Source organism: Grammomys surdaster, unplaced genomic scaffold (assembly GCF_004785775.1).
Source record: "Grammomys surdaster isolate TR1022 unplaced genomic scaffold, NIH_TR_1.0 125878, whole genome shotgun sequence".
NCBI lineage: Eukaryota > Metazoa > Chordata > Mammalia > Rodentia > Muridae > Grammomys > Grammomys surdaster.
Window position 1 is genome coordinate 3,349,772 of NW_021620703.1, and position 27,282 is coordinate 3,377,053.

At 40.5% G+C, this 27,282-nt stretch overlaps 1 protein-coding gene across 3 annotated transcripts in view; it reads right to left on the reverse strand.

The window, feature by feature from the left end:
- Lrrk2 (leucine rich repeat kinase 2) overlaps nt 1–25,844 on the reverse strand; it is a 138,483-nt gene extending 112,639 nt beyond the window's left edge. For all 3 annotated transcript variants that reach the window (XM_028752156.1, XM_028752155.1, XM_028752157.1), the window contains exons 1-7: nt 25,613–25,844; nt 25,353–25,438; nt 19,293–19,402; nt 15,938–16,026; nt 13,268–13,402; nt 11,021–11,155; nt 3,103–3,234 (exon numbers count right to left, since the gene is read on the reverse strand). In XM_028752156.1, the coding sequence (XP_028607989.1) occupies nt 3,103–3,234; nt 11,021–11,155; nt 13,268–13,402; nt 15,938–16,026; nt 19,293–19,402; nt 25,353–25,438; nt 25,613–25,769 (844 nt within the window). In that variant the 5' untranslated portion in view covers nt 25,770–25,844. The remainder of the gene's footprint in view (nt 1–3,102; nt 3,235–11,020; nt 11,156–13,267; nt 13,403–15,937; nt 16,027–19,292; nt 19,403–25,352; nt 25,439–25,612) is intronic.
- Between the last annotated feature and the right edge of the window lie 1,438 nt (nt 25,845–27,282).

Here is a 27,282-nt window from a genome sequence, read left to right on the forward strand (position 1 = left end):
ATCTGTATCTGTATCTGTATCTGTATCTGTATCTGTATCTGTATCTGTATCTGTATCTGTATCTGTATCTGTATCTGTATCTGTATCTGTATCTGTATCTGTATCATCATCTGTATCTCCTCACACTTATGACCTTCCGGCAGTGGAAACTCCACACTCCTTTCTTCTGACTTCTTGATGCACACAGTATATTATCCCTGTCCAACTCACTCCACTGTACAAAGGCATGGCACAGTTCTTACTCCTATCTGACGAGAGCTCAGTACTCACTCACCGATTGACTCCTCCTCCCTCCCCCCCTCCCTGTAGCCTCTGACAACCTCAGAGATATGCAGAAATCTGCATTTAAAGCCAGAGAGTTTCTCCTCCATAGATTACATGATCTAGGATGAGACACATCCCTGAGTCACAGACCCTCGTGACAATGTGGAGAAGACAACCATATTCCACTACTCCAGATCAAGCCATGGATCAGAAGTTTATATGTGCAAACACACACGTCTATGCAATTACTTTGGGATCTATGAAAGGAGAGTGCAATATGATTACGTAATCATATCCAACAGTCCTAAAACATTCAGATAATTTTCTGAAGAAGAAAGAAATCAACTGGAGTGCTGTGAAGAAAAAAAAACACTCATATTTTAGAAACTTCTTTTAACTGAATCTACCAAGGAGCTCTCTTAAAAGTTTAACTGATATTTTTTTAAATTATACAAGGGATGTGGACATGAAAACACAACTTTGTAGAACAAACTCACAAGAGTAAGGTTATTTTTCCAAATGGTTGACTGATCCTGCTCAAAGTGAAAATGATGTAAAGCTAATGTCTATTACAGTAACCTAAACTGGCATAAAATGTTGCTGGTGATTTTTTAGGAGACAGGACAGTCATCTGCCTTATTATTTATTTGTTCTATAGTTCATCATTCTGTTCACAGAGAGAACCCCCAAGGTGTGTAGCTCAGAGATCAGACAATATCTACAGGAAGTCACACAGGAGCTCTGATGTGAGAACCAGGGAGCCTGCTTACAGCCTGTGGGAAAGCATGGCACCTGCACTCTCTCCAAGGATAAAGGTCCGAACCTTCCCTTCTTAAAGCACCCCCTGTTCCTCCTGTGCTCTGACTCCAAGTGTCACTCACTAGAGAGGCAGCTGGTAGGTAAAGTTTTTGGAATGCTCAGATCTTAAGCCCCACAGAACTTGAAACTCATAGAAATACAAACAAATGAACTTCAGTGACTGTTATTCATGAAACATGAGATGTGCACAGACCTCACATGTTAGATACCAGATATAGAATACAAAATAACTGCACCGGTGATTGAGTAAATGGACATGTTTTAATAAATAAGGGGATGAAGGTAAAACAAAAGCAAACCCAAAAGGCAATTAAGGTTACCTGGAAGAAACAAAATTGAGAGATTTATTGGAAATATACTTTAAAGATTAAATAAGTCGCTGTTGCTCTCTTGCCTTCTTGCTCCCACTCTGTCCTTTCACCCCTTCCTCCCTCTCTCCCCATTTCCCTCCCCTCTCTCTCCAGGTGCTCAAGGCCAGCCTCTCTGCCTTTCTGTCTCTACTACCCTCTTAATCCCCCTCCCCATGCCCTGAATAAACTCTATTCTATACTAAAAATAAATATAAATAAATAAATCATCAGCTTAAATTTGACCTTGGAATCAAGGCTTATTGTTTGGAAATCCATAGAGTTAATTGCATAGCATCAAAAGAAATGGAAAAAAATCTTTACATGCATTGTTTGGGATTTAATAAAACTCCACGCTCATTAGCGTTTTTACTTTCTTTAGCAAGGGACAGATGCAAAAGCAGAAATAAACAAGAAACAGAAGACAGTTTCTCAACTTGATAAAAAGTGTCACTAAGAACACGCTAAGTTTTTGAAACTATAAAAATCATATGACACGCATCATTCTGGATGAAAGAATAGTCCAAGTTTTGTCTCTAAAATGAGGAAGGGGACAAGGATAATGCCAAACACTGCTTCCATTCAGCATTGTGCCCACGATTCTGGGTCACGCAAGAAGACAGGCAGAGGCGTAACCGACATAATGAATGGGGAGGATGGGCTTAGAGTGGCACTGTTCACAGATCGTTAGCTTAGATAATCTGCATACATCCAAAACAGTGGTCACAAATAAATAGAAAGGCAGACAGATAAAATCACTTTCATTTCTTCAGGCAGGCATATCTCAGACACATAATTTCAAAACAGATGCCAAATTACAATTATAAGGAAAATAAAACAGCTAAAAATAAATAATAATGAAGATACACAAAACCTAAACGGACTGTAGCAAGGACATGATGGCGCAGAGACATCAGTTCTTCATAACACGATCCATATATTCTGTGTCATTCCTATACAAACCTCAATAGACTTTTAAACCGGGAAACGTGATTCTCAAATTTGAATAGAGTAGTAAATGACCAACGAAAAGACAAGATCGAAGACGCAGGGAGAAAATGTGTGAGCACATGACCTATTGGTGTTTCAGATATCCTATCTCCGCAACAGTAATTTAAATCATAGAATAAAGATCCAGGGAAATCAAATGAACCAAAGCGACAGAAAACCATGGGCAAACTCATATCTCCCTCATGTATTCTAACGGGCTCCCAAGAGGACTCCATCATCTGGCTTCTATGATAGAATCATGATAAATATAGATATGCATGGTCTCTAGATTGCAGTGATTTGATTCTTTGAAGTATATACCTAAACATAAAGCAGTATAGTCATATACACTAATTCTTAAGTTGGATGATAATATCTCTTTCTGATTTCTGCTTCACGTTGTTCACATAAGGTATAATTACACTTCTTCAGAATTAGCAACCGTAGTTTAAATACCGCCCAACAACAAACATTCCTCGAGATCACTCCAGACAATAAAATGCAGATGTCTCATTAATACCGCCTCTCTGATTTTTAATGTCTCTTTCATAATCATTTGCTACATCACAGTATTTACACCCAGTGTTTATCAAGACACTACTCAGTCACAGCATGGGCCACACGGAAGCTACACACATGTGTCTGACACAGCGTGTGATGAGAAATGAAAAGGTTAACTCACCTAACGTAAGCTTGTGGAGCAAGGAACAGCTCACCTCCTGAATGTTTTCCTTCGTGGGGAACGCATTCATGGCTTCCACCACGACATTGTAACACCTGACATTCCCACTCATCAGGACCTCCACATTGCTGCCTGAATTAAAAAACAATAATTATTAAGTTTCTTCTTTCAAATGTGCATGCAAATGAGTCCTGCAAATGGATGATGTGATGGGTACAGATCCATATGCAAACAGCACACTCTATCAAATAACTATAAAGAACCTACATTGTTAGTTGATAACACTACAGGATGTAGAACTTTTCTTTTGCATGAGAATAAATTAGTTTCCTCAGGTTCCTTGATTTAAAAAATATTAAGACATCTGTAAGATTAATATTATGGAAATTATCCTACCCAAAACAATCTACAGATTCAATGAAATCCCCATCAAAACTCTAACAAAATTATTCACAAAAATTGAAAGAAGAATCTTCAACTTTATACAGAAACAGAGAGAGAGAGAGAATACAGAGCAATCTTTAATAATAAAATAACTTCTAGCAATATCACCATCCCAGACTTCAGGTTTTATTATAGAGCTATAGTAAAAACCATTAGCATGTATTGGTGTTATCACAACTGACGTACTGGAATTAAACTGAAGACCCAGTCATAAGTCCACATAACTACAGATACCTGATGCTTGACAAAGGACTGAAAATGCACACTGGAGGAAAGCACACCATTTTCAACAAATAGTGCAGATCAAACAGGATGGCTGACTATAGAAGAATTAAAATATATCTGTGCTTATCACCCTGCCCAAAGCCCAACTCCAAATGGATCAAGAATGTCAACATAAGACTGGTACACCTTGAATCTGGTAAAAGAAAAAATTGAATGTAGTCTTGAACTCATTGATACAGGAAAGGGCTTTGTGAAGAGCACACCAACAGTACAGGTACTAAAGCCAACAATTAACAATAACTCATGAAACTGAAAAGCTTCTGTATGGCAAAGGACACCATTACATCCAATAGAGGGTTAATATCCAAAATATATATAAAAATCTAAACAAAAACATAAGCATCTAGGAAACAAACCAGTTTAAAGATGGGGAACAGAACTAAGTAGAGAGTTCTCAAAACATAAAGCACAAATGGCTGATAAGCTCTTAAAGAAATGTTCAACGCCTTTAGTCATCATGGAAAAGCAAATGAAAACTACTCTGAGACTTCATTCTACCCTCCGTTAGAATGGCTAAAATCAAAAAAAGCAAGTCAAAGCCCATCCTAACAAGTACAGGGAACACGTACACACTGTTCATGGGAGTGCAAACTTGTATAGGTACTGTGGAAATCAGCGTTGTAATTTCTGAAAAAGGCTGAAAACCAAATATTACCACAAACATCCAGCTATGCCACTCTTGGCAATATATCCAGATATTTTGCATCCTACTAAAGAGACACTTGCTCATCCATGTTCATGCTGCTGTATTGATAATAACCAGAAACCAAAAATACCCTAGAAATCCATCAACTGGGAAGCAGATAATGAAAAGGTGGTAGGTACACATGCCCAGGGCAATACTATTCAGCTGTTTAGAAATTCAAATTATGGAAGTTTAAGGCAAACGGATGGAGCTAGAATAAATCATCCTGAGTGAGGTAACTCAGACCCCAAAAGACAAGTACTGCATGTTTTCTTTTATATGTAGCTGAAGACTTACAAGCTTTTGATATGTGTGCTGCAATTGAAACCTAGGTACCTAGTAAAGAACTAACGGGGAAAAGAGAGATCTACCAAACAAGAGAAAACATAATATAGTGTTAGGTAGTAATAAAAGAAAATTAAAATGGAGGGTTAACGAGGGAAGAGGGAAGAAGGAAGAGAAGGGTAAAAGAGAGAATATGTGAGGGATAATTTACATTAAAAGGGCATCTTAAAAAATCATATGGAAACCCACTACTGTAGAATCTTTCTAAAATATATGCATATATGAAAAGAATCTAAGTGGCATCATCAAATATTAGGTGAGATAATTCCGAAACTATATATCTTGTGGCTACCAAGTAAAACCTCCAGTACCAGGAATAGATTACATATAGTTGAGTCACTGACCAAAGGGGTCTCACGGGACATACTTCCCCCAAACATCACAGGCTGTTGTCAGGGTTGGTTGCTCTCTTTAGCCTGATGGTAAGGCTATATTGCTGGAGACAACACTTACTTATGTCATCAAACATGGAGAAGTTGAGCAGGTTCCTAAATAGAAGGTTCACCCTTACTGACTAGTGGTCATGGATGGTACTAGAAAGTACTCTGCACACTGCCAGAGTAGAAAAGTAACCACCAATATCATCCAGTTACAAGACCTGCAACCTATAGGAGTGACCAATCTGTAAGATGTACTGGTATAAAAGTGGCATAAATATTATGGGGATAACTGATCACGTTTTAAAAATTGAATTTAAGGCCCACTCCATGAGATAGAACCCATACCTGACACAACTACCTTGGCCAAATCCTAAAATTAGATAAGTCATAGACCTAAGGGAAAATCTAATACTATTATTCTGCTAAGGAACACAGCAACCAAATGACTTCTAGAGATACACTGCTACCCCCACAGATCACTGTATCATTCAACTCTTATCAGAAAAAAAGGTCTTTCTTGCAGCAGAAGGCAAGTAACAAAGAGACCTACAACTCAACAATGTACAGATTGTCAAAAACTTTGGAGAACTCAGTCTGTCCTTGTTATGGTTGCTATCGCTACGATAAAGCACAGTGACCAAAAGCAAGTTGGGGAAGGAAAGGATTTGTGTGGCTTATTCTTTCACAGTGTTGTCCACTACTGCAGGGAGTCAGGATGGGAGCTCAAGAAGGGCTGGAACCTGGAAGCAGGAGCTGATGCAGAGGACATGAAGGGGTGCTACTTTCTGGCTTGCTACCCATGGCTTTTTCAGTCTGCTCACTTATAGAACCTGGCATCATCAGTTCAGAGGTGACAACAACCGCAATAGCTGGACCTTAAACTGCTACTTGGCCCTCCCCCATCAATCACTAATTTTAAAAATTATACAGTAACTCTCTCTACTGACGCTCCCTCCTTTCAGATGATTGTATTAGCCAACCCAACTGAGCCCTTGTCAACTTGACATACAAACACATCATTGTTAAGCCATGACTCTTCTTTCTGGTTTATCCCCCAAGATCACACGTGAATATCAACATTTCACATTTTAAAAGTCCCAGTCTTTAAAATCCAAAACACTTAAAAGTCCCTTTTAAAAATCAAAGTCTTTGTGAAAATCCAAAATCTCTTTAAAAGTACAAAGTCTCTCAACTGTGGGTTCCTGTAAAATAAAATAAAATAAAATAAAAAGTTAAATGCTTTCTTACTTCAACTTGGAAGAGCCAGGGCACTTTAATAATCAAGTAAAATCAAAGCCAAACTTCAACTGTATAAATAATACAATGTCTAATGCCCTGGATCCCCTCTCTAGCTGCTGAGTTTCTCCAAAGGGCTTGGGTTACTTCTCTCTCTCCACCCTCTGAGACATACCCAAATCTTCTTCTAGGCTCCACTCCACACTGCTGCTGTTCTTGGTGGTCATCCCATACTACTGAGATCTTCAAAATGGTCTGGAGTTCTCTGCTGCAACTGGGCTTTGCATCTTTCATCAATGGCCTCTCTAGGGCTTTCTTTGTGGTGCCCAGACTCAACTTCTTTCCATTACCACTTCAGTGCTGGACCTTAAACTGCTATTGAGGCTGTATCTTTTCCAACGGCCTACCCTAGCTTCTTACAATGATGTCTTCAGTTGTTTTCAATAACTGCTTCATGCCTTTAAAACCAAAGCCACCTAGGTGACTCTTAAATGTGTAAACTGCCACCATCAGGTACTACTACCTTTGTCACTTCTGAAACACAGGTCTCTGAGGAAATGTTCTCTAGAAGATTTTACCTCAGTGATGCTGGTCTCTTCTTAACCAGTCGTAATTTCTTAACTCCAGCTGACCAGCATTGATTGTTCCAGTAAAGCAAAGGTTTTACTTCAGTAGTTCTGGTGTCTTCCTACCACAGCTTATCATTCATCCCCAACTAAGCAGAACCACAAATTCTTAACTCAAAATTTTCAATGTCCCTTGTAGAGTCTTACAAGTACTCTCGAACTTCCCTCTGGAACTTCAGAAGGCCTCCATCATCTATCTGCCTTTCTCTTAACACCCTTATCTCCCAAGCTCCCACAGAGCAGCTCACCAAACTCTGAACACTTACTGGTTTTCTAGACCAAAGTTCTATAGTCCTTCCCCAATCCTTCCCAAAACAGCATGGTCAGATGTGTCACAGCAATACCAATAATCCTGGTAGCCACTTCTGTCTTAGTCAGGATTACTATTTCTATGATGAAACACTATAAAGAAAAGCAAGTTGAAGACGAAATGGTACACCTGACTTACATGTCCATACCATAGTCCATCACTGAAGGAAGTCAGGAGAAGAACGCAAGGAAGGTAGGAACCTGGAGGCAAGGGTACTGTTTGCACAGGACCACCAGCCCATGGATGTCCCCATGTATGAGCCCTTCCACATTAATCACTAATTAGAAACTACCCCAGAGCCAGATTTTATGGAGTCATTTTATCAACTGAGCTTCCCTCCTTTGAGATAACTCTGGCTTGTATCAAGTTGACACAAAACTAGCCATCATGTGGTCTGAAGTGGGATGTCTTCATCAAGTCTCTTCCATCAGGGGTCAGGGAGCTAAGTGGAAGTGGAGACAGAGAGACTGTGAGAGCCAGAGGTGACAGAGAATTTTAAGGAAACAGTGTCTTTCAGACACCACAGGAGTGATCTACATCTGAACTCACAGACTGTTGGAACACGTACAAGGCCTGCATACCTTCAGAGGGGGTCCCAGTATTGAGAAGGGGAACTGAACATAGGTCCATCCCCTAACCTAAGAGGCTATCTGCACTTGGTATCTGCTGGCAAACACAAGGCAGTTTTCTCCAGAGAAGTGTCATTGGGTATATGGAGCACTCTTGAGGGCAGGCATCATTCCCAGTTGGAGTTGGCCAACACAAAACAAAGTCCATGTGTTTTTCTGTGGACTTTTTGTTTTGTTTTGCACCCCCCTCTTGTTTGTTTTTTGTTTTTTTTTTTGGTCTTAATGATCTTTTGATCATTTGTTTTGATTTTTGTTTTTTTATGTTTTTTTTAAAGAGGAAGAAAACAATATAAAGTTGGACGGATAGGATTGTGTGTGTGTGTGTGTGTGTGTGTGTGTGTGTGTGTGTGTATGTGTAGGGGGTTTCTGGTAGGAGTTGGGGATGGGAAAGCTGATCAAAATATATTGTATGTAAAATGTTATATATTTATATATAACACATATATATATAAAATTTAAGACAGACCAACGTTGAGAACTTTACAAGTCTAAAAGCAATCACATAAGATTTCAAACAAATGGACCTAGAGGTCTACTTTTATGTCAAACTATTGATGATTTTTGTAATATTTTTTCACTCCATGAAAATATCAAGATCATGTTCATGACACATATCAGAACTGTGAAAATATACTTGTATCTACGTCCTCCATCCTGGAAGAACAGCCAGGAAAAGAGGCAGAAATCTTGAACTTCCGGGAGAAGGCAGATGGAAAGGGGACAGAAAAATATGATGACAAAATACTCAAGCAAGGGACTGACGTGAGTCAGGCAGAGCGGAAGGGAAGAAGTCATGGAGGAAACTACTGTGAACTTGTGGGAGAAACACTCCCGTTTCTGAATGCACAGCTAAAACTAACCAACTATTTTTATATATATATATATATAAAGTACACTTTAGTGTTTAAATGAAGCTGTCAAACACTAAAATGTTTCTTAATCTTACAAGAATGGTAGAAGGCCTTTTCGGCAGAGCTGGGGTTAAAGTCTCCTGATTCCTCACTGTTTCACTGTTATCTGCTGCCTGCTTTGACCTTTGGGTTATGAATCGCCACATTTTAACTGGATTATGTCAGAAGTGGGTGGCAGACAATGGTTTCTAAAAAGCGATCGGCCCAAAGATAAATGAATCATAAACAGAGGCCAGGAAAAGCACAAGGCAGACTGCAGCCTTCTTGTTGTCATTGACAACTCAGGAATGTAAACCACGACAATCTGCTTCGACTTATTATTCATTTTCATCCCCTGTCAACTGTGCAATTTCCAGTTGATAACAAAAAGCTGCGTCTTTATGAGCATACTAAAGAGGTGCTGCTTCCCAAGCCCATTTGTTTTCTGACCCTGTTGTAACTGAAGCCACATATGTATGTCATACGTGTATTTGTCTGTATATTGTATGTGTATTATATGTAGCATAATATGCATGTATTATAAACAGGTACAAAAATTCATATTGTATCTCAGTTCTAATGTTTTTTGTACTACATTTTACATACAAAATATCAGTTTATCTTCTTCACACTAAATTATTAATGTAATCCAAAAGAACTTTACATGTGTAAAGACGAAAATACTACTGTTACATACATGCTCATATTCTGCTCAACCACACAAAGAAATGTGAAATGCTATGGTGCACTTATACAACAAAATCTGAAACATATTCACCCTGTTTGGAATCAATAGTAGGAATCACCAGTACAGAAAACTATTTCTCCTGATCTCTGCTTTTTAATGACATGGATAAACATCAAATCAATAAATGCTAACCAAGAATCAAGCAGAGTGCAAAGCCTTCTGTATGGTTTTTCAGGCCTCTCAAATCCTCATACCCTATATACACTTACCCTTATCATGTCCTTTCCCCACCTTCGTAAGAGAAATTCCTGCAGGTACTTGGAGATATGCAAACCTCTGCACAAACACACACACACACACACACACACACACACGCTCCCATGCACACACACCTACTAGCATCTGTGTGCAAACAGATGCACATTTACACACACATTCATGTACACACAGGAAACACTCATGCTTACACAATTGTGCATGAACCAACTCACATTTATGCAAATGGGTACATATACACTCACAACATGAACACATTCACGTGCCACTCACATACACATGCTAGCTCGTATGCACAAACATAAACAGATGCATGCACATGTATACACACACATGCATGTACATAAAGACTGCACTGGCAAACACGCACGCACACATTCACACACTGGCAAACATGCACACACACACACACACACACACATTAAACATACATACCACACACTTTTATGAAACCGAAATCTTCTGAGTGGCTTGCCAATCATCCGCTCCACATCTTTCTATGTTTTGATTTGTTGATGTTTTAGTAGTGTGGATTGTGCTTAAGTCGTCAGGCAAAGTAAGCACTTAGCCAATAAGCTGTACATCCGATTTTATTTTATTTATTGCGAGATGTGTTCAAGGCAGGCTTTGAATGCAGCCTCTCAAGTAGCTGAGATTTCAGACTTAGGCTATGGGCCCAGCTGCACTGCACCATTATGTTCCTAATGTTAGCTCCTAACTGTGTCCCTGTATTCAATGGTACTGTGCGCCTCCCTGCATACCGAGTCCTCAGCATTGAAGACTCTCCAAGCGCTCTGGCTTTGCTCTCTATTTGCTCTCATGGCCACAGGAATGTCTGCCTACGGTGCCTCCATCTCAGATCCTGTCTGTCTTTCCTACTGCAGCATGAGCTCAGAATCAGCAAGGTGCGCATGCGTGCTGCCTACTACTGTTTCTCCTGCACGAATCCTAGGAAGAGATGCAGCATATTCCAAACAAATCTGAATTAATTGAAAGAGTAAAAGAGTTTAGCATTCACGGGACTCCACAAAAAAAAAAAAAAAATTAAAATCCTAATACATTTAGAGAAGCGATACATCGCAGTTCTCCTTGCAAAGCAGAAATCGTGAGGAGCGGGTACTCACAAGTAACAGCCAGAGAATGCAAGCAGCAGAGTACGTGGTGCACAATCTCCTCATCCCCTCTGAAGCTGCCGAATGTACTCAGAAGTATCATGTAATCTTTGTTCTCAACAAACTCAGTCAGTTGTTCCTCGGAAACTAAACCAGGAAGGAAAAGAAAAAATAAACAAAACAAAAAACCAACCCCCCCCCAGGAATATGCTTTAAACCAACATGAAAATTTAATCCATACAAAATATATTTATAAGCACAACAATTCACAAATATGGTGTACTTAAGTGAAAACGATTCTGCAAGAATGACATGGGAATTTGAAACATTAGATTTGTTTAAAACATTAAAGTCATTCTGTGTTGAACAGGTTGGATTAGCTTTTTTGAAAGGAAAAAACGTATTAGAAGCCCAATAATTCTCATATAAAAAGGGAGTATTTATAATTTCTTTGGGGGTAGTCTACAACAACCTTACCAGCACATTAAATATGATGCACTGGATGGACTCCTACATGATTCTGATCTTTGATAACAGAGATGGTCCACTGGGAGGAACACCCTAAGAGTCTCACCCGCTGATAATAAAGATTACCTTTTGGGAAGCATTACTATGATGTTGGCTACTGATTTTAGAGAGGAATATTCTACAATACTGACCTGCTGATTATGACTACTATTTCTATTCTATTATTTTTAAATTAATGTGTATTATGTGTGCCTGCTTGTCAGTATTACAGTCCATGCCCAAATAACCCAAGGAGGGACAAAGAGAAGGGGCAGCCCTCCCTTGGGTACCTGCCTGTCCTAGGACATTAAGTTAGAGCAGGACTAAGTGTATCCTTTTCCACTGGGGCCCAACCAGTGAGTTCAGCTAGGGGAAGGGGATGCAATGGCAGGCAACAGAGTCAGAGACAGCCCACCCACTCCAATTGTTAGAGGACCCACCTGAAAAGCAAGCTACACATCTGCTACAAATGTGGTTTTGATATTGAAATGCTGAGGACTTATGGTGGCCCCCTGAAGGGAAAGTCATCTACACATGTCAGTTCAAAAGCTGTTAACTGTAGCCAAGTAGCTAGTGGTTGGACTTTGAAATACTCTGTCTTAACGGTTTTCTACAAGAGATCAAAAACTATCATTTGCTTTTATAATCAGAGTAGATTTAGCTACATTTGGAGTCATTTTTTTTTTAAGTAAGAACTTGAAAAACTGTTTAAAACCCCAGGCTGTTAGGTCGAAAACGGCACCAACAAAATATTTGAAAATACAGCTCTTTGTGAACAACTTTAATTGTTTTCAAATGTATACCAGCATGTCCAGGTAAGATATTATGAAAGTGGTTAGATTCCTTTAATTAATCATAGATGCCCCAGAACATTTATACTTAATAATATAGTATGTTGTCCACAATATCTTTTAAATTTTCGATAACCATCTTTATTAGCTTACTATTCAAGTTACCATTATTAACCAAATTACTGTCTTAGGAAACTTGAAACTCCTGAAAAAGATCATAACATTGTTTTCTTCTTATATTTATATAATATGTAATATGCCCTAAGCACTAATGATCTTTGAATTAAGATTCTCTTGTTTAATAATTGCTAATCTATGTCAGTCTGTCCTTGAAGGACATGCTACTGTTGGGAACATAGTGACAGCCTTCCTTCATGAATAAGAATTTGCCCAAACCAAAACATCAAAGACCTGAGTCTCCAAACCAGTGGCAACCACTGTGTCTAACTAGCTGCTAACCTAGGACAACTTGCTCAATTCTCTGACTCATTTCCTCATCTAGTCAGTAAAAGGACTAAACAAAACCAGCTCAAACCAGCACAATAATTTGTTATCAGTTTCTGAGCCTGCTGTGAAATGCCCACCAGTCTTGTTTCTCAAAGACACCATGTGATCGCCCAGTTCTTTACACAGAACATCTAACAATTTCAAGTTCGACAAGATTCAGAATCATAACCCCATTTTAAGTACTTGGCTTTGTAGTTTCCTTCTTAACATCCATACGATCCACTTTGCAAAGTGAACTCATGCCCTGTTATGCAAAGGAAGGAAGTCTACTGCAACTGCATGATTTACAACCTGTGAGTGAAATTCACAGCACACAAGGAAGCAACGTGACCAAGCTAAGTTTGTAGATAGTATGATTTTACGTAATTATTCTCATCAATAATATTCAATTTTACCAGTACAAGCCAATCTTCCTTGGAATATCTCAGAATAGAGAATTTATGATCTTAAATACCTCTCTCAAACAGGACATGTAAAGCCTTGCACCCGAGTTTCTGGACTTCATCATTGGCTGAATATCTGTGCATGGCATCAAAAATTAACAAGAAAATATCACATTCTTCATCCAGTATCAGCAAGGTGATTTTTCCTAATTTGAAGAAAACAATGTGCTGTAAGTAAGTAGTTGTTTTTAGCAGTTTGTATATTAGCTTTGCGCGAGGGTTATGAATGTTTGGTGGATTTATATTTTTGATAGAGCACTTCCTTGTCCCCAAAGTGATCCCTATGAAATTCTCTCCAACGAAGATAAATCACCAGTCAGTTTACTACTTTTGGTACTACACACACACGCACACACAACACACACATGCATGCATATTCGCACATGCATGCACACACACGCATAGGCACCCATGCATGTACACATGCATGTGCACACACATATCACTCACAGGCACACGTGCACACATGCACCCATACCATTCAAATGCACACACACACCACTCACAAAACCTAAGCCTCTTATCTTATGCTCTTGAAATGAATTCCCATCTGCTTCTTGAGCACCACCATTTAACTATCCTGTGGGTACCCTGACCTGAGCCTCCCCTTGCTCCTGTTCTTCATCAATGAGACCATCATCTGACAGCCACCCAAGAGAAATTTCCCAGTCATCATCATTCCAAACTCCCTCCCTCTCTCTTTCCATTTTGTCTCACCAATGAGCCAATTCATTTCATTAAGAGCCAAGCCGTTCAAGTGTTAGCTCTTAAATATTCCAAAGCTCTCTCTGAATAAGTTAATCCTTATGCAGAGGCTAATCCTTTTTCTACTCTGGGACTCTTCCCATCTCTCCTAGAATGCAGAAATATCTGCTTAATTGCTCTGCCTATTCTAAACTTTTATCCAACTCTGGATAGTTCACTCCCTGTGCTGTATTTCTAAAACCCAAGTGTGTGTGTGTGTGTGTGTGTGTGTGTGTGTGTGTGTGATATTGAGACTAAACCTAGAATCTTTTACATCCTAAGTAAGGGCTCTACTACTAATCTAAACTCCTAGCCTCGTAGTGATTGCTTTTGTGGTACAAATGTGTCCATCACTAGTTGGTTCACTTCATTACAACACATTCAATCAACAATAGAACCTCATAAGGCAGGTTCGAACCCCACTTTAAAAATAAAGACTGAGAAAATAGAGAAGTTAAGTAATGCCAGTGAGTTCGTCTAGCGTTAAATTCGTATTCAATAAGAGCCAAGCTGGATTAAAGCTAACCAGGTCAGCCAGCTGGAGTGGTGTACGGTGGCAATCCCTGAACTTGAGGTGTAGGGTGCTGAGATGAAGATGGTGAGTTTAAAACAAGCCTGAGACACATGGAGAGTTCAAGGCCAGCCTGCACTTTGAAGTGTGACCCTGTCTCAAAAGTAAAAGAACACACAAACAACTCCAGACAGCTCACAGACACTTGTAACTCCCACAAAGAAATTTGGCTGCTCTCCCTCTGGGCTGAGTGTCTATTTGAGTATACTACTTCTCTCACTAAGCTTCAATTATTTCTCTACGTGCATGAGTCCATCTGCCTGGGCAGCCCCATTCCCTAGCCACAATGGGTTTATTTAGATTCAAATTTAAATCTGTAAAAAGTAAATAAAATCAAACTCCAGCTTTTCATATTTCAAATGTTCAAGAGTCATGTCGAGCTACTTGCTGTGACAAGGGGCGACAAGATTTCTACCATGGCTGAAGGGTCACTGGAGTGAGCACTCAACTGTGACAGATGAGAAATGAACCAAGGAAAATGTAACGTTCCCAAGGATGAGAGTTGAAACTAGTCAGTACATGCCCTTAAATAATTGAATTAAATGCTCTTTGGGAGTGTCCTGTTTCCAGTCCTCTGTGCCCTGGGCTTTATACTCTTTTTTTGCTGCTTTTCTCTCCTGAAGGTCTTCACTATCAGAAACAATTAGAACACAAATGTCTCCCACCCACCTGTGCAGCCTCCCTTGCATCTCCTCAGGCTTCTGTAGCTCTGCACACAAAATTCTCTTGACCTCAAAATGACCTTCCCTTCATTTAACAAAACTCCCAGTCATTTGGGGTTATCTCTTCTTGACAACCACAGCTGTTTTTCATGGCAGTGATGGTTACTATTACACCATCTCAAAATCTTGGTTTGGGTCTGTTAGCCTCTTGGCAGAAGTAACCTTAGGCAGAGAGCCCAATGTGTGGAATCAGACCCTGATTGTGTCACTAGGTGGCTGAGGCCACCTCTCTGCTCATCTGTGTGTCTCACCCAGAAAGACAAGGGAAATGCCAATCTTGAGTGAAAGGGGTTTTGATAGCATGTAAAAGATGTTACAGGAAACATCAGAATCTAGCAGTCACTCAAGAAGTAATGCTACATGCTTTATCAAAGACAAACCACAGAAAAGACTTTGAAGGTTTGTACAGACAAAGCTACCAGGGATGTGAATTGTGGGAGCAGATTTTAGAAGCTACGAAGGAACTGGAAATAAGAACAGTAGAGAAACACAGAAGCACCATTTAGAACCAAGGTGCTGGATGAGAGCTGAGGGAAACGGAGGCATGGAGCAGGCAGACATAGGCACTCTAGACATCACTGGTACCTATTTTGCACTTTGACCCTGACAATTGTTAGTAGCGAGCATTTCCAGTCATCACCTACCTGAATCTAGGAGGAGATCTAAGGCTTTTAGTCCAACTATTGACAGGTTTGCGTTGGCATGATGAACAGTTAACATTTTAAGAATCAGTCTGGAATAAAAAACAAAATCACATGACAATGAAAGTCACACAGCAAAGTGAAGGAGATGCCCCAGTGGGGAAGGCACTTGCTGCCTCACCTCACAACCTGAGGTCAAGCCCTAGGAGCCCAGAATAGATTTCCACAAGCTGTCCTCTGACTTCCACATGTGTGCCATGGCATGTATGTACTCATTCCCTGCATGCATACATATGTATGGACATATAAAATCACCCCATCAATGAATAAATGCATGTTTTGACACAGGTTCTTACTATATAGTCCCAGCTAGCATGAAGCTCACTATACTGATCAGGGTGGCTATGAACTCATAGATAACCACCTGTCTCTGACTCTCTAGTGCTGGGATTAAAGGTCTGCACTACCTTGGCAACATAAGTGTAATTTTTTGTTAATGCAAGTTTGGACTGAGACTTTCTGTAACACCTAAAACAATATTTAGGTACTTTTTCACTCACCCTTATGTTTACATTTTGTTCTGTTCAGCAAAGCTCATGTGATGTATTTCCCCTTGGTACAGACTTAAACCAAGCTTATAAAATCAACAGCCTGGCTTGGGGTGTAGCTCAGGGGCAGAGCACTTTCCCAGCATGCCCAAGGCCCCAGGTTCTGTCTCTAGTAGCAGAACAAATGTAAATAAATAAATGAAATGACCAAGAATACTATTTGGCTCAACTGTGGTAAATACTTCACATGATTCTCTGTGCCAAATTAACACATTGAACATATTAAATGCATAGATTTTTCTAATTTTCAATCATACATCGATAAAAGTGTAGGGAAGCAAAAAGGGTAACCCAAACCTTTATTGTTGCATGCAGTTCAGGGACAGAGTGCTTGCTCACTATATAAGTGACCTGTGGATTGACATACAACACTGGAAAAATTAAGAGACTTGGGGAAAAATATCATTCGATATCTCAATAGAAAAGCTGTAAGTTCTGCCTGTATTTCACCAAATGCCCTGACTCAGTCATTAACCCTACTGCCTAGCATCACACACAAAGCATCACGAAGAACATCCAGAAGAGATGCCTTCAATATGCGACAAGAATTTATGGATTTTGTGTCACATATGTTGCTATATTAACACACAGGAATATTGAATAAAGGAACTGATTTATATATAACCTTAAGGATCCACTTACATATTAAAACTATTGACTGCTGCCATCTTCGATAAAGAAATCTTCCATTCTAAAGAATGAAGTCCCATAACCGTAGACCCTGCTCTCAAATTCACTCGACCTTGATCCCTGTGTTAGCAGTTCCAAAAGTACTCTTTAACCATTTCCTACCTGGTGGTATTTAGTTTTATGTTGTTGGAAAAAGACAGAGCTGGTGTCATCCACAGCCTCTGCTATATTCAAGAAACATGTCCTTTGGCATCCTAGCAAAGCGAAGGACTGTTGCCATCCTCCCACCTAGACACCTTCCTAACCCTCACTGTTCCAATCTGTCAGAACACAGTCCAAGAATGGAGTCGTGCAAGGGGACTTCTGAGTGCTTGTAAGAAAACTCCAAGAAAACAGGACAAGAGTCTTGTGACCTCAGTTTCTTCAAAAACATGGAATTGTTCTTGGAATGCGTTTTTGTATTGGATAGGAGGGTATCAAATAGGAGTGAGTTCACTTCAAATTATTCGTCACAATTGGCTATTGTCATTTGTTTACATGCCTCTATGGAAAAACCTATTTATGTCACATGTAGCTTATCCTTGTGGTTGACTGTGACTTGCTCATGTCCTTACCCCTAGGATATAAACTGTCTGATACTCTGAATAAAAAGTTGGCTATTCTGTGAGATTTTAGTCTGCCTCATTTTTAGGCTTCTCCCAGGTTCACAGCACCAACTAGAGCAGTAAGCACATTCTGAGTCCTTCACAGTACTACTACCAAAGAGACTTTCTCTTTGGTATCCATCACCTTGGAGGGGAAAAGTCTGGCCACAGAGAAAAAAATGTCTTACACAAATTTTGCCACCGCGTTCTACTGTAGAGGCTAGGGTTTCTCTCATCATCACTGACCCAGATCTGACTTACAGGAAGAGAGATAACAAACGGAGGTGGGGGATGGGCTGCAGTGAGCAGTAAGCAAGAGCATGTGTAAGTGTTTATGAAGCATGTTTCCTGTAGAAATAGTTTCATAATCAACCCCAAACACTTGGATTGTTCTGGAATACAAGGAAGCGAGTTTTCTAGCACTCTCTGATATTGTAGATTAAGTAAACTTGAGAAAATCTTGGGAAGTCTCAAACAACGCAAAGGGAAATAAAATGAAATCAGAATGACTAATTACAAGCCTACAGTGGGTAAATCCTCACTAAATATTACGGAACTGATGAGGGGAATTGTAAAAATTAGTTTGAAAATGGCTATTTGTTTTTCTCAAACCATACTCTTGAGATGGTAGAAATGAAAAGAAAACTAGCAACACCTTCATATTAGAAGTGGAGAAACTTGTAAACACTGAAGCCTATAATAACTTACTTCAGAGCAGACACACTGTTGGACAATATATACATTTTCTCATAAAACATATTTTTCTCAAGCAAAGTAGCATTGAGGAGTAAGGTATCCTCATGACTATGACCCTAGATATGAGATTACCTAATGGCAGAAGATACTCTGATAAATGTCCAGAAACTATTTTCTTTTTTAAGAATTTTCTTAGAAACAATTTTTTCGTTCAGATTTCTTACCTAATTATGGCTATAAATGTGGTCTTATTAAAGACATTGTGCTGAAAGCTGCAACCATATGACTGGTAAATAGTAGCTTAGACTAGGCTGCAGTGGACCAAGAAAGAATAAATTTCCTCTTTCCTCTTCCTCCTGAAAGCCACAGTCTGCTTTCACTGACATTAGCATACACAGATACATGCAAATTACACAAGAAGACAGTATAGCATAACTTTGAAACAAGAAGTTACAGAACTAACTTCTTGGTTGCCATTTTTTTTTTAATTATATCAGTTCCAAGATTAATAGTAAAAAGGTTGTTTGGCTTTATCTTAAGTGGTACTCAAAAATCCACAACTTAACCATTTATATAACTAGATATCTGTGTTACTAAAATTACCTCACCTGATCTTCTACTATCAATCTTAGTTTTCTAGCTCACAAATGAAGTTTAAAGATCACTATAAATATAAATCACTGATGCAAGAAAAAAATATGTGCTTTGAAGAAAATTTCCAGAATATTATCACATATAATTTTTCAATACAGTTTATCTTCACATATCTATCATACTTACCTGTGAATACCAAGCACTTCCCAATCATTTCCAATATCCTGGGGTCCTATTAAGCTTTGCAATGTCCCTGGACAGACTTCTATTAATTTGCACAGAAGTGACCACCCCGCCTGAAAATAACAAAGGTAAATATTTATTTGTTTACAAGATAATGTTTCTTACACCCCAGGCTAGCCTGAAACTTGGAAGCCAAGAATGAGCTTGATTTTCTTTCTGATCTCCTTTCTCTACATATAAGATACTACAATGACAATCATATACTACCATACTTAGTTTATGTGATGATGGCGAGCGTGATTGAATCCAGGGCGTGGTACACAACCACTCTACCAAAGGAGCTATATTGCCAGCCCCCTACTCACATTTTAAAAGGCTGCTAATAGATATGCCAATCATGACTCTTTTTTTTTTAGTGAAACTGATAATTATATCATTTTTAAATAATCACTTTAAAACAAGACAAAAATCCTAAAATGTTCTCACAGAAAAGAAAGTAAGGTGTGTACTTTGAGTGCACATTTCTTTAAAACCACACACAAGTGGAACACAAAACTATTATGGTATTTTTTTGAATGAATACAAAACAGATATCCTTACTATCTAAATCAAACAAAATAAAGGACAGTTTTAGATGACACACTGCAATTATTAAGCCACAATGGCTATACTCACACTGTGTTACTTTTTTTAATGTATTAAATATCTGACATAATCTTTTCCATTAACTCAAGATTTTGATTCTGGAAAGAGAGGGGGCTTGGAATGGCAAGCTGGAGGAAGCTGGAGATTTTTGTGGCCATGGGAAATGACTGGTCTTGGGTAATAGAGGCCTGTAAGTAGCAGTGTCTTATGATTGAACCTACATCTGTTACTGGAAAAGAAAAGAAGCTGTAATAGACAGAACACCTCAGGGGCCCTTTCATTCCCCTCAACATTTGTGAACTGTGAGCTCTAATGGTCACAAGTACCCTAAAACTCTCCACATATACGCATGACATATGAGCTTATCGGTGCACTTTATATACATGTATTTTTAAAAAATACTTGTTGGTTTTATGCGTTTGGATGTTCTGCCTGCCTGTGTGCATACATGGTGTCTTTGTGCCTGACACCTGAAGGCTAGAAGATGTTGTCAGTTCTCCCTTACTCTAATTAGCTTCTCTGAGGCTGTGAGAAACAGAGTAAAGGGCAACTCAGGAAGGAAAGGAAGGCTTCTTCTTACAGCCTGCAGTCTGTCTCAGGGAAGCTGAGGCTCTGCCAGAGTCTGACCAACCAATACAGATGCAGATGCTCACAGCCAACCATCGGACTGAGAACAGGGAACCCCAACAGAGGAGTTAGGGGAAGAATGGAAGGATCTGAAGGGCTTTGCAACCCCATAGGAAGAACAAGCATATCAACCAACCAGACCCCCCAGAGCTCCCAGGGACTAAACTACCAACCAAAGAGTACACATGGAGGGACCCATGGCTCCAGCTGTATATGTAGCAGAGGATAGCCTTGTCAGGCATCAGTGGAAGAGGAGGCCCTTGGTCCTGTGAAGGCTCAATGCCCCAGTATAGGGGAATGCTAGAGTGGTGAGGCGGGAGTGGGTGGGTGGATGGGGGGACACCTTCATAGAAGCAGAGGTATGGGATAAGCGGTTCGTGGAGTGGAAACCAGGAAAGGGGATGTGACTTGAAATATAAATTGTATGTGTGTGTGTGTGTGTGTGTGTGTGTGTGTGTGTGTGTTTGTGTGTGTATACATAAATATATAAATATATATGGCAGGAACTGAACCAAAGACTGGAGAAATGTTTCTTACTGGCTTGCTTGGTTTGTTTTCTTATATAATCAAAACTCTCTTCCCCAGAGAAGTCACTACTCAGTGCACTGGGCCTTCCCGCAAACACTAATCAAGAGAATTTCCTTTAGACTTGTCCACAGGCCAGTTTGATGGAAGGAATTCCTCAATTAAGGTTCCCTCTTCCCAGAGACTCTAGTTTGTGTCAAGACGACAAAAACTAACAATTATGCACCTGTAAAGGAAATAATATGGATAAAAACTACCATATGGGTGCTGGGAACCAAACCAGAGTCATCTGAAAGAGCAACAACTGTTCTTAATCACCAAGCCATCTCTGCAGCCTCCATGATTTCAACATCCACAAATCACTTTTTACCTCTGGGGGTAAAAAAGACACCAACTCCTCATTCCAACTCAAAGGTTACCTCACTCTTCTCCCTGCCTCTGTAGATCTGAAGTACCTTCCATTCTCCCTATGTGTTAAGGAGTCATACTTGACAAGGCCATGGAACCAGACAGAAAACTGCTCTCAAGGTAGCATGCATGATTAATGAAAGGGTGGGTGAGAGAGACTCATGAGAAGTATTAAAGTGATATAAATCCTGGAAGTAAGATTAACTCTGAGACAGAACTACTCAACGGGAGATAAAATGCGGCACAGGCGAGACTCCAGTCACATTTCAAAGTTCCTGAGCTGCAAGATGATCTGGGTACCGATGCCAAGAACTATGTGCAGGGAAGAAGATGGAAGACGGATGAAGTTGGAGAAAGGGGTGAAGACAGATGATGCAAAGAGCCAGTGGTGAGGCAGGAAAATTTATATTCATTCACCATTGGGACAGTGGCACATATTCGTATGTTTGCATGAGCAGATTGGAAGCATCTCACAAAGATAAAATTCTGTAGGATCTCTCCGCAGTCTCATCTCTTTATAGCATTGTTCGCTGTAAGGTCTCTTTCCTAAGCGATTTTTTTTTAAATTAAGCATGAATCTTCTCATATTGCCACTACTCCTGCTCAAATAATTATTATTTTCTTTAAAAAGACGGAAATCTCTAACAGTCACTTTTCACTGATATTTAAGTTGGATACCCTCCTCTGTGTAAGCAGAACAGACGGGAAGGACGAAGTTGTCGTAGAGAGAAGAAACTACATGAAGCCTTTTCCCGGTCATTTAAGAAAGCCCCATTCTGATGAGCTTCTAGTGGAGAAACGTTATTATAAGATGCTAAACTCATGTCCATACCTGTATGGCTGACTCACTGAGAAAACCTGCTTTGCTCAGGTTGCTAAAGCTACAGCATCAATAACTGCTTGGCCAAAAAAAAAAAAAAAAAAAAAAAAAAAAAAAGATGCATTCAAGCAGCTAAGCCTGTAATCAATGAGTGGAGCTTCGGTGACTAAGTGAAACTTCCAGCAGCAAAGCAGGCTTAACAAACAAAGCATTACTCTTTCAATTAGGAAATTATCTCTCAACGAGAGAAAGTTTTAACCCTGTACAGTTATTATAGACAAGGCTGTTGTTTTCTACAGTAATGGTGCTATAAAACTCAAGCATCGCATCCATAAACGGTGTGAAAAAGTCAAGGGGTTGGAGAACATTTAAGTCACTTAATCTATTTTGCTCTCTCTCTTCAAAGGTTGGAACTATGTGGAAAAAGAGAAGTAAAGTTGAGGAGCAAAATGAAATGACTAACAAGAAGAGGAATGCACAGGGCACATTAAGAGAAGTCCTACAAGATCTGCATTTTTAAAGAAGCACGGATAAAGCAAAGTACAAAAATCCAGAGTCTCAAATCTCATGTTGGATGACTCTAACAAGAAATCTTAACATACATGTTTGAAGAGAAACTCACAAAACTCCTTACCTTCACCAAGACATTCTCATTTGCCACTTTTAGCTAATTGGATTGCAAGAAATAAGAAAAGATAGTCATACTACTTACACCAATGATGTGAAAACATTTAAAAGAAGATACTACTTTCAAGTAGAATGTTGAAAATCTCAGTAGAGAATGAACCTTTTCTATAAACCTTTGATAAGACCAATGGCAATCCGGCCATTGTATTTGCTCATAGTATTTGTACCAAACCACTGGACTTTTGTTGCTCACACAAAATCTTAGTATGTCTAGAGCTAACTGATGGAGATTTTGAAAGCATAAACATATTTGAGCCCTTGCTTTATTACAAGCACCTACAGGGACTACGTAAATCAATAGGAAGGAAAGACTTTTCTCAACTTTCTTCAAGGGCAATGAAATTCCAGTAAGAACTAACTAATATCATATGCATAAAGCCCTTGTAAATAGGCATATATAAACCACAGAAAGTACTGACTTTATTCTACTTTGCAGCTGCCTACCCAACAATCTGGCAACAACATATTACCTACTGCAGATAAGTGTGCCCACACTCAGGCATTTTCTAAAATCAAGAACTAGAATGTCTTGGTTGGCTGAGTAGCTTACTGGTAGAGAGCTTGTCCGGTACATGCAAAGCCCTGTGTTTAATTCCCAGCACCAAAAATGCAGAGAAGGAGGAGGAAGGTGGAAAGAGGGAGGAGAAAATAAAGGAGAAGGAGGAGGAGGAGGAGGAGGAGGAGGAGGAGGAGGAGGAGGAGGAGGAGGGGGAGGAGGAGGAGGAAGAGGAAAAGAGAATATGAAGAAGAAAAAAGGGAGTGGAGTAGAAATGGATAAGGGGGATGAAAAGGGGGAAAGTTGGTGGGGGACAGGGAAGAGAAAGTGTTTGGAGATATAGGTCAGTAATCAAAATAATTCCATGAGTACATTTAAAGTCACGGATCTTGATTCTCAGCACAGAGAAAGAAGGAGGCGAGAGACAGGGATAGAGCAGAGACAGACACAGAGGAAGAGAAGAAAAGAGAAAGAATTAAGCAATGGATATATGTTCCAGATGCCCCTGGGTTCTCAGGTCTACCACTCCCTTCTGTGTTCAGTTCACTGAAAATCAGGGCCCAGTTTTGCCCAGTGGTACCAAGCAGGCGTGAGTCTACCAAGTGTCGGTCTTGGCAGTGCAGGCAGCCGGAATTAGAGACTTTTGAATATGAAGCAAGAAGGATGATGTAGGTGGAGAGGGGAGAACACCTTCAAAATGATTCATACTCCACGGGTAAAATTCAGTCTCTCTGTGCTCAAGAGAACACCAAGTATCTTTATCATACCTCTGTCTTCCTCTTGATTTTGTTTGATAATAACCTGAAAATCCCTAGCCACATATGAAAATTTCACAGTTGGAAAAAATAAAAAAATATTTACTGCAGTTATAAGAGTGCTTTTCTAAAAGAAAATTAGAGCCAGGTATGATGGCATATACCTGTAATCATAGCACTGGGGAGCCATGGCAGGAAGATGGCAAGTTCCGAGTAGTCTGAGCTATACTGTGAGAACCTGAGAGGGACAGGAACAGGAGGAGGAGGAGGAGGAGGAGGAGGAGGAGGAGGAGGAGGAGGAGGAGGAGGAGGAGGAGGAGGAGGAGGAGGAGGAGGAGAGAATTTAGAGAATGAGATGTCTAGTCACTAGAATCAACATGAAAGAATATTCTTCCTGTGCCTCCAGCGTTCTCCTACAAGTAAGTCTCAGTATTTGGATGACAAAACTGATTTCAATTCCCCAAATCACAGAACTCTAAAGGAAGTTAGCACCTTCGGAAATAACTCTGTCCTGACTGAAAGCCGTTCTTACTTATCCGAGTCTGCTCTGGAATCACATTTAATTATATAGCCTACTTCTGGACTTCCTGTGTGGCACAGGTCCAGAAGTTATACTTTTGTGTCCACTTCGTATGATAACAGCCACAAGGTAGAAATGTAAACACAGGGGTGGGAGGATTCAGGAAACATGGCTTTCTTTAGATACTGGCTGGTACACTGCAGGAAGAATCCTTGAAATGTGTCTTCTAGTCTAAAAGTATAAAAGCAAGCTGACCCTATAAAAGGTTGCTGTTTTCGTACTGTTTTTAATTACCCTCCCTTGCTGGAAATATTCATTGCACTGCTCTATCAGAAACTCACTGTATAGTAAAGAACATTCTTAGAATAGCTTGAAAGGTTAATGAGTTCACCTTGCCAATAAGAGAACTGTTTTCACTTTGCCGCTACACTACCACCACCCAGATTATGTCAGTTAATAAAGTTGCTTCTCCTCTGCTAGCAATTGGCAAGATTTTCACCTCTTAAAGCAAATCTCAAGAACCCGGGACATAAGGCCTATCCTAGAATGGTCTTCGATGCAGAAGGGAAGGCCCGCTTACCTGCTGCACACTGGCAACTCTCATGTAGGAGTCCAGGACAATCAACAGAGGCACGTGGAAATTTTTACCTTCAAATAACTTGGAGGCTGGAAAAGAAGAGGGCAAATGAGGAATGAAAACAAAGTCACAATCCCCAGCATCCTTTCGATCTTCCTGGGATCTCAGCTCCTTCCTCCCTGAAGGAAAGGAGTGGGGTGCTGGAGATTAACACTCAAGTGCAGGATAAAGTTTGCAGAGGAGGGAGGGGCTGCAGGCATTACCGCGGTCGGAGTAGGTGAACACCAGCATGTCCTCCAGGAGCTGGAGCAACGTCTCGATCTGCTTGCCTTCCTGGACATTATTCAGCCTGACTATCAACTTCTTCAGAGCCTCCTCCTCCTCTTCCTCTTCGCAGCCCTGACAGGCGCCACTGGCCATGTTGCGGCCGGCGGGGACTGCGGCAAGCTGGGAAACCTCCTGCTCTCTGAGCTGAGCTGCTCCGCCGCTGCAGGCCCAGCCCTCGGTCCCTGGCCGCGCCCAGACAGCGACGGCGACCGCCCCTGCCCAGCCTCAGCCCGGCCTGCCTAGCCCGGCTGCTGGGAACTCCGCCGGGGAAAAGCGAAAGCCCCAGCCCACGATCTAAGAATAGCAACGGGGCGTTGGGAAACGAGGACACCGCCCAGTTGGCCCCTTTTAGGAAAGCGGTTTCTTTTAAGAGTTCCCCCTATAGGGAGAGGAGTAATTTTCTCCCCAAAGAATGAAGCGTTTAACAATCAAAATCAACCAGCTACATGGGCTTTAAGGAGTTGTTTGCTTGCTGGTTATCCGGAGCTCTGGTTGCCCAAAGGCCTCTCAGATGTTTTGAGTTTGCAGGCAGGGATCTGGGAACTCTGATTCAGCAATCTGCTCTCAAGGATATAACTCACAGCACAGTCAGTGAAACAAAGATTGGAAGAAACAGCCCTTAAACGGCATTCCTGGTCAGAACTAGTTATTAGTACTGATGTCCGCACCTCTAAAGTTAATAGGGATATTCTGAAAGCCGGGGCAACTGCTAACTCCAGCACCTGGGAGGTGAAATCCAAAGAAGTCAGAGGCCAGCCTGTGCTACATGAACCTACCTAGAAAAAAGGAGGGGGTGGGGGACGAAGAAGTAGAAGGAGAAGAGAGAGGGTAAAGGAAGTGGACGGAGGGATGGAGGGAGGGAGAAAGGAAGGGGAGAGGGAGAAGGAGGAGGGGAGGAGGAGTAGAAGAGAAGAAGAGGGGGAGGAGGAGGAGGAGAAGGAAGTGGAGAAGAAGAGGGGAAAGGGAAGAAAGAGAAGGAGGAGGAGGAGGAGGAGGAGGAGGAGGAGGAGGAGGAGGAGGAGGAGGAAGGACAGACCTAAAGCATTCCTGTGAAGAAGGTGTTGCAGTCCAAAAAAAAAAGCAAACGAAAATGCTCAAGTAGTAAAATTTTCAAGAAGAGAACTCTCTCGTACTGTGCTGTAATCAAAGCTTGGATGGGGATGAGGAGGAGAATTAGACCAAGTAAGTATTTTATGGTTTCTAGTTCGTCAACATCCTGATGACAATTCCAAAACGGATGAGGATTCCTTTCCTTACTGAGGAGATCTTTAGGGTGGGTCAGTGAGGGGCTTGCAGTATCCCCAGAGGTGGAGAGGCTTAGGGAGTGGATTGAAAGCCAAGAGCCTACTTCAATCCAGGTTCAAGGTTTGTCCACACTCTGCATTCTCAGCAGAACAAGAAACAAGTTTCCATCAGCTTGGGTACTAAGTGCTTTATGTTGCCAAAGGTTTCCACCTTTGAGTACTACCAAAATGTTTATATGTGCAAGGATAGATAGTTAAGATTTGTTTCCAAGTAACCCATGATTGAAGGGTGGGGTCAAAACAGGAAGAATTAGACATGAAATAGCAACTTCAGAACTGGGAATTGTGGAAGGTAAGAGATG